The sequence below is a fragment of the Plodia interpunctella genome, chromosome 21, assembly GCF_027563975.2.
Source record: "Plodia interpunctella isolate USDA-ARS_2022_Savannah chromosome 21, ilPloInte3.2, whole genome shotgun sequence".
NCBI lineage: Eukaryota > Metazoa > Arthropoda > Insecta > Lepidoptera > Pyralidae > Plodia > Plodia interpunctella.
In genome coordinates, this window is record NC_071314.1 from 1,076,416 (window position 1) to 1,084,464 (window position 8,049).

Below are 8,049 nucleotides of genomic sequence, written 5' to 3' on the forward strand. Positions count from 1 at the left end.
CAGAGTTTATAAGATTAATTATCTACATTGAAATGTCAACAACATAAATAATGAGTCAAAGCTGTCAAATTGACATAACATTATTTTTGATTTGACATGTCATTATATTTTTATGTTTTTTCATTGGATTCGCCGTTTGTGCCATGCGTAATTTGTAAAATTTCATTACCTACCTATTTCTGATAGTTTTGTACTAAATTCTTACACAAGTGATCAAGATGAGCGTTTGGCCAGAGGTGACGACTGCAAAGTCGGAGAACCGACACGAAATCAAGTTGGCGGGAGCTAGCATCTCCAAACGTATTACTGAAGATGGTTTGGACAAAAGCGTGTTTCAATTAACTAGCCTGAACCTGTTAAATATAAGCGACACATGCCTTACAGCTATTCCTGATGAAATAAAACGTCTAGTGAACTTACAGTCACTTCTCCTATTCGGTAACAAGATCGAGGTGTTCAACGAAAACATAACCTACTTATCGAAATTAAAAGTCCTAGATCTTTCAAGAAATCAACTTAAAAGTATCCCAGAAAGTATAAACAACATGAAAGACCTGTCTAGTATTAATTTCAGTTCTAATTTAATCGATTCTTTTCCAAAACTTGGTGACTTGCCAAATTTAATATCAGTAGATGTGTCAAATAATAAATTAACAAGGTTTCCTGATGTAGATGAAGCAAATTTGCCTCATTTGACTGACTTTAAAGTTAAAGGGAATGCTATTGAGTCACTGCCTAACTGTGTGAGCCGCAGTTTGCCTTCTCTGAAGAATTTTGACATTGGAGACAATCAACTGAAGACGGTGCCTGGAGAGTTGGCTTCTATGACGAAATTGAAAGGTGAGTAACATAATTTTTTGCTTAAGTTTCTGTCTTTGTAAGCTTTTCTAACCAACATGATCTCTTAGTTATGTTTAATCTAGTGTAATAATTGCACAATAATTCCAGTTGTGTAATAATGGCACAAAAAAATTTCATTGGTGAATTCAAATATGGTGTGTGGTGGTGAATCAAAATATGGTGAATTACTGAATAATAGCTAAACAGTGACTATAACTTGTCTTTGAGGATGCCAGTGCAAGCACCTAATCAGCCCTCTTATATTGGAATCATTTCACCGAACTGTTCAAACAGTGTATTAAATAGGTTTATTTGTTAAAAATATTGCAACATACACAATAGACACATTTAATAGTCAACAGAATTTTTACAATGATTTTATAGAGTTGGTTTCATTCACAATGAAAAAAATTATAACAAATACTTTTTTCTCAGAACTAAACCTCAAAGGAAACAAACTGGCAGACAAACGCCTCATGAAGCTAGTGGATCAGTGTCGCACCAAACAAGTCGTTGACTACATCCGTGAACACTGTCCAAAGTCTGACCAGTCCCAACCTGTGACGGGGAAAGGAAAAGGCAAGAAAGGAAAGAAACAGGACGACCAACCGCCTGAAGAAGCAGTCTGTGACCTGTGCCATTCCATGAGGATTCTCCATGTCGAAGATGATGTTGTAAAAGTGAAGATTCTAGAGTCTGAAGTGGGTCCTGTCCGTCCGTACATCTTGTGCTGTATCGTGAATGAGCTGAACTTCACAGAGGCACTGTTTAGGAAGTTCATTCAGATGCAGACTAAGCTGCATGACACGGTGTGTGACAAGAGGAATGTGGCGACTATTGCGACACATGACATGAACAAGATTGCACCTGGTGAGTATCAGATTTTATGACGAGCTATTCTTAACCAATAAGACTATAGCCTTGATGCAGCATCAGTCTGGAAATATATAAACATAATCGTAGGGCAAAGAAGAAGATTGTATGAGAAATATTTTTTTTTATTAGTATATACTTCTTGAATTTGTAAATTTAATTCTATCGCTCAAATTTTTGTGGTTGGTTTCATTCTGAGCCCACTACACCCAGAGGATAGTAATCGAGGCTTTGTGGTGAGAGACAGCCAACCAATCACCTTACATGTCTGTATTGTCGCACATCAAAAGTTTTGATGTTTAACAGATAAGTTTGTCGCTTCACAGGAGACCTAGTGTACACAGCGAAGATTCCGTCACAGCTAAAACTGACCCCGCTGTCGAGGCTCCGCCCCTGTTCCGGGGAGCAGCTGTTCCAGCAGCTGACGGCGGAGGCCGACGCCCTGCGGAAGGAGAAGAAAAGGAATGTCTACTCTGGCATACACAAGTAGGTGTTCTCAGGATATCATGTTAAAATTAGGTAAAAGAACCAGTGTTAGTAGCTTGTAACTTTGATAAATATTGGTATACTAGCGGCCAGTCCCGGCTTCGCTCGTAACCATAATATATTTAAAAAAATCCTTAGTACTCATAACTATCTATTGGCGAAAACCGTACAAAAATTCGTCGTAGTTTATGAGTTTATTGCGTTCAGACAGACAGACAGACGCAATAGGGAATTAATATGTAAGAATATTTGTATATAAATGTATATGTATGTTATAATTATTTAAACTAAATCCTTTCATATTATAAAACAAAGTCCTCTACCGCGTCTCGTCTCGCTCTCTCGTCTGTCTGTCGCGATGAACACAAAAACGAATGCACGGATTATCATGCAGTTTTCACAAATATATAGTGTGGTTCCTGGGGAACGTTTAGATGTGTAATTAAATAAGTTAGACGTGACGCGCCGCTAGTTTTAACATCAAAATGAAAAAGCTCTCCCTCAAACCATGATTTTTTTCATACCTCATTCAAATTTAAATATTGTTTAATTTAGAATATGACCTTTGTACCAAGGTCATCTGGTTAATAGTTAAGTTAACATGTGACCCATTATCCACAAACTCAGATACCTGTACCTGTTGGAGGGCAAGCCGAAGTACCCGTGTCTCCAGGACGCGAGTGGGAAGGTCATCAGTTTCCCGCCAATCACGAACAGTGAAGATACCAAAGTAAGAACACAGTATAATATCACAGTCAGAGCATTGTAGTGGCGTTCAGCCTCTTTATAGGCTTGGCTGACTCTATGACTTCTTATAAATAAACCAGACGAATTACTGGCTAGAGGAAAAAAAGGACTATTGGACTAGGCACTGAGTATTTTTTTTCTAGAATGAAGAAAATAGTGCTTTTACTTACTTACAAACAAAAAGAAATTGTATTAAGACAATCAATTTACCATTTCTCAAAATTTGTCTTCAGATGTCACACGAGAGCAAGCGGATGCTGGTGGAAGTGACGTCACAGACGTCCATCGGCGCATGCAAGACCGCCATGAACAAGTTCCTACAGGAAACTCTTCTACTCGGTCTCGGGGACACTGACCCCGACCAGGGGTACCACTCGCTCACTGTACAACAGGTAGTTAACTTATTTTTTACTTTCATGACATTTCAATCATACTATTTAGATAAATAAAAGTAAATTGAAAACAAAGGGAAGACGTTATTGCAATTTATCTAACAAAAGTTTTGTGACGATACGCGGGGCTGAGGCAGACGAGTGGGGTAAGCGGTCCGTATAGGTTTACGTCTATTCGCCACCTGAATATCAGGTTAAAATTGAGCGGGAGGAGGTGTGAAGTCCAGGAGTAAATTTGTTTAGGCAAGTCAATCAAAATTGACAATAGATGGATCAAAACGTCTGGAAATGATTTTGGTCTAAAAAAAATCTAATTAATGGTGAACTGCCACTATTATTAAACGTGATCTCTTGCATATGTGCATGAGACTAGGCGGCGGTCGACATCAGACTGTCTCCGCCAAGCAAGTGTCAAATGTGAAAAGTATATTGTTTATTTACTCCAGAAAAAAATATAAAAGACTTTCTTTTCAGGTACAAGTGGTGGACCCGGAAGGCAACCTAAAAAGCGTTTATCCGTCACGAACAGACTGTGTCTATGAAAATTCCTCCAATATCAAAGTGTACCGTATGCCAAAGAAATAAGGGACAGGCAAATATTTTATTTTTAAAATGCATGTATTCGCCTTATATTACTTTCTTTTTTGACTCGCCAAATGAAAAGTGGCCAGTATTAATTCCATCCATAGCCAATAATATAGCCATGAGTATTTCAGAATATAATTTGTAAATAGAATATACCAACATTTGGCTTTCTGGTGTTGCCATAATATTCAAAACTTTTTCAGTATTCTGTTTTCCTCTTGTACTGGTAAAATTATATTGAGTAAATTAAATAATAGCTGTAAGTTTTATAAGGTCTGCGTCACACTTGTTATATTATACTTACACCATTCACAACATAATGTTGGTTTCATGCAAAAAATTACCATAAAATATTTTAAAGCTAATAATGAGTGAAATATTACTAACAAAAACAATCTTTTAATCATTGCCAAACTATGTTCCCAAGATTTCATTGTAAAAAGCAAAGCTTTTTTTTAAATTAATAACTTTAAAGTGTAATGTCAGTTCCACACTGTCACTGAACTCGGACACACGCCGACTCGAATGCGTGAACATTGCGTAGTTGGTATAAGTGCTTTAATTTATGGCAATGAAAAACCAGCAAGTTATTAATCAGCCAAAGTTTGGCAAACTATTCGACGACAGTGTGGAGCCGGCATAAAGGATTAATATCATATAAGTGCACAATTAAAAAAAGGCATGGATTGTTGTAAAATTGTCTGTGATTATGGTACCTACCAATGTCGATGTAAAACATCATGAGTGTTTAAAGTAAGTGCAAGTTTTCGTTGAATGTTTTTTTGAATAAAGTATTTTTGCAATTTGTGTACGTTTAAATTTATATTAACGGTAATGGTACCGTTCTTTTGCAATCAGAGATCAAGAGAGAAGAGAATCAAGAGATTATCAAGAAGTCTACGGGCCTGTTTTACCGATTGCTAATAAAGTATCTGAAAGATAGCGATAAAATTGTGTTTCACAAGTTTTGCATAGGGCTGAGCAATTCCTTCAGGCAGATTTATATAGCAGGTAGTTTATCTGTCAAATAGCAATATGATATTTAATCAGAAAGTGGTGTAACTATCCCTAGTATTTTGTATTCAACGATTCTTGTGTTTGCTTAAATTTCAATTTAAAATCTGGGAATACATCATATGACGCTTACTTCTCTTAAAAATGTTAATTTTCGTGCAGACGAATACGCTGATATAAAAATTGTTTAGTTTATTAATTTTTGTTTGATCCAACCATGGCAATGGTAACACTATTTTTAACGTCAAAGTCAATGTAATGACAGATGACTTTCCCAATATCCCATTTCTTTTCAAATTCATGTCGTCCCGCAATTCTCGACGAACAAAACAAAAGTTTGATTTTGTTTTCAAACTTCTTAAAGCCATTTTTTTGTATGGAAAAGTAAGATTGCATACATAATGCGGCGTAGTCAAGCGCCCAGTCAGTTAGGCTCCAGCGACAGCGTCTTCAAGAGCCCTTTAATTGACAAGAAAAGAAAGAAGCGGGAATGCGCAAGGATTCCCCTGGCACAAAAATCACCATCTCAAGCATTATCCACTTCAGAACATGAGAATCTCATCCGACAGATACTGAGTAAGCCTTTCAAAGTACCCATACCTAACTACGTGTCATCATATTGTAGTAAAAGTCTTGGTTTAAAACGAACACAAGTGCGCCGCGCGTTACACGATCCTGATGAACCGAATGCGCTTGTTTTATACCGCCCCCCGTACATCCCTGAACACGAAAAGATGAAAATGAGTCCTAATGACATTAAAGTGGCTGTTGTAGTTGATCCAGTGCTCGGAAACATACTAAGACCTCATCAAAGAGATGGTGTAAAGTTTATGTACGACTGTGTCACTGGAAACCAAATAGAAAATGCGTATGGATGTATAATGGCTGATGAAATGGGTTTGGGAAAGACTTTACAGTGCATAACCTTGCTTTGGACCTTATTGAGACAAGGGCCTGATTGCAAACCTACTATTTGTAAGGCAATCATTGTGTGCCCGAGTAGTCTGGTTAAGAATTGGTACAATGAGATTGGTAAGTGGTTAGGAACAAGAATTAATGCTTTGGCTATGGATGGTGGTTCTAAAGCAGATATAACATTGAAGCTTCAGCAGTTTATGAACACGTTTGCAGCTTTGAGAGTTGCAACTCCAGTTTTAATTATCTCTTATGAAACATTTAGGATTTATTCAAATATATTGCACTCGTCTGAAGTAGGTTTAGTTCTCTGTGATGAAGGACACAGATTAAAGAACAGTGAAAATCAGACATATCAAGCCTTGATGGGTTTGAAAGCTAAAAGAAGAATTTTAATCTCAGGCACTCCAATACAGAATGATTTGACAGAATATTTCAGCTTAGTACACTTTGTCAACGAAGGTATATTAGGAACTGCTCAGGAATTCAAAAAGAGATATGAAAATCCTATTCTGAAAGGACAAGATGCATTAGCTACAGAACAAGAAAGGGAGAAAGCACAGGAATGCCTACAAACCTTAACATCAATTGTCAACAAGTGTATGATCCGCAGAACTAGTTCCTTGCTCACTAAATACTTGCCTGTTAAGTTTGAACAGGTCATATGTGTAAAGATGACCGCCCTTCAGACTCAGATATACAAGAATTTCATCAATTCTGATGCTATTCGTAACAAATTCTCTGGTACAGGAGAAAAGAACACTTTAAGCGCCCTATCAAGCATTACAACTTTGAAGAAATTATGTAACCATCCGGACTTAGTCTATGATAAAATTATTGAAAGATCTGAAGGCTTTGAAAAGGCTAGAGACTTATTGCCAAGTAATTATGACATTAAAGATGTTAAACCAGAGTATTCTGGTAAACTTATGATTCTAGATTGTATTTTGGCTAATTTAAAAACAAATACAGATGATAAAATAGTTTTGGTCTCAAATTACACTCAAACTTTAGACTTATTTGAGAAATTGTGTCGAAAAAGATGTTACCAGTATGTGAGGCTTGACGGTTCGATGACAATCAAGAAACGAGCGAAGGTGGTTGAAAGTTTTAACCAAAAAGATTCAAAAGAATGGATTTTCATGTTAAGTTCAAAGGCTGGTGGCTGCGGCTTGAATTTGATTGGTGCTAACCGACTCATCATGTTTGATCCCGATTGGAACCCTGCTAATGATGAGCAGGCCATGGCTCGGGTCTGGAGAGACGGACAGAAGAAACCTTGTTACATTTACAGGTTACTGGCTACAGGTACAATTGAAGAGAAGATATTCCAAAGACAGGCACACAAGAAAGCTTTGAGTGATACTGTTGTGGATCAAAATGAGGAATCGTTACGTCACTTCACTTCTGATGATTTGAAGGATCTGTTCCGTCTGGAAGAGAACACATTATCAGATACACACAGTAAATTTAAATGCCGTAGATGTGTGAATAACATCCAGGTGACTCTTCCTCCGGAAAATTCAGACTGTACATCCGATTTATCAAACTGGTATCATTGTGCAGATAAAAAGAGCTTAGCCGATCTTGTTTTGAAGCAATGCTGGGATTTGGCTAAAAGCATTTCATTCGTTTTCAATCACCGCTCTGCTGAATGTGAGGCCAACAAAGTAAAAGACAGTAAAGAAGGTGAAGAAGATAAAGAAAATGTTCAACAAAGAAAGAGACGGAAGATTGATGATGATGAGGATTATTCAGAGCCTGATGACAGTGCTGATGAAGATTATCAATAATGTTTATTTTTATTTTCTGTTTGTTCCAAGTGAAAAATTATGTTTTACTTCATTTTCATTGTAAATATTATAATTTAAGTAGATTGTGGAGAATATTATATTTTATGATTATAAAACATGTTTATTAAAAAAAAATACTGTGAAGTGAAGGTGCAAAATGAAAAAAAAAATTATAAACGAAAATATTTATTACAAAAATAACAACTTAATATTTCTATGAGACATTCAATAATATATTTTTTAAATCTATATATAGAAATAACAACATACTATAATTAAACCGCTAAGTCTTACTCTTAGAAAACTTTTCATTCAACTTCGCTCCTTGGAATCATAAAATTATGACATTATAAAATTAAATAATGATCTACAGTTTGTCAGGAAGTCAACAAAACATATTTTTT

At 36.3% G+C, this 8,049-nt stretch overlaps 2 protein-coding genes across 2 annotated transcripts; both read left to right on the plus strand.

Annotated features, from left to right (window-relative positions):
• Positions 1–52: 52 nt before the first annotated feature.
• On the plus strand, positions 53–4,728 carry LOC128679290 (leucine-rich repeat-containing protein 47-like). The gene is made up of 6 exons (XM_053761415.2): positions 53–840; positions 1,276–1,710; positions 2,040–2,199; positions 2,827–2,929; positions 3,180–3,338; positions 3,813–4,728. Exons 1-6 carry the CDS (start codon positions 219–221, stop codon positions 3,921–3,923), a joined length of 1,590 nt encoding a protein of 529 aa, XP_053617390.1. The 5' UTR covers positions 53–218; the 3' UTR covers positions 3,924–4,728.
• Positions 4,729–5,206: 478 nt separating this feature from the next.
• On the plus strand, positions 5,207–7,949 carry okr (okra). Its single transcript, XM_053761388.1, has one exon. The coding sequence runs from the start codon at positions 5,339–5,341 to the stop codon at positions 7,643–7,645; it is 2,307 nt and encodes a 768-aa protein (XP_053617363.1). The 5' UTR covers positions 5,207–5,338; the 3' UTR covers positions 7,646–7,949.
• Positions 7,950–8,049: the final 100 nt, after the last annotated feature.

Coding starts and splice junctions, on each gene's coding strand:
- LOC128679290 (XM_053761415.2), top strand. CDS start 219: ATGAGCGTTTGGCCAGAGGTGACGACTGCAAAGTCGGAGAACCGACAC. Junction 1,711..2,039: donor CATGAACAAGATTGCACCTG/GTGAGTATCAGA, acceptor GTCGCTTCACAG/GAGACCTAGTGTACACAGCG. Junction 2,930..3,179: donor CGAACAGTGAAGATACCAAA/GTAAGAACACAG, acceptor ATTTGTCTTCAG/ATGTCACACGAGAGCAAGCG.
- okr (XM_053761388.1), top strand. CDS start 5,339: ATGCGGCGTAGTCAAGCGCCCAGTCAGTTAGGCTCCAGCGACAGCGTC.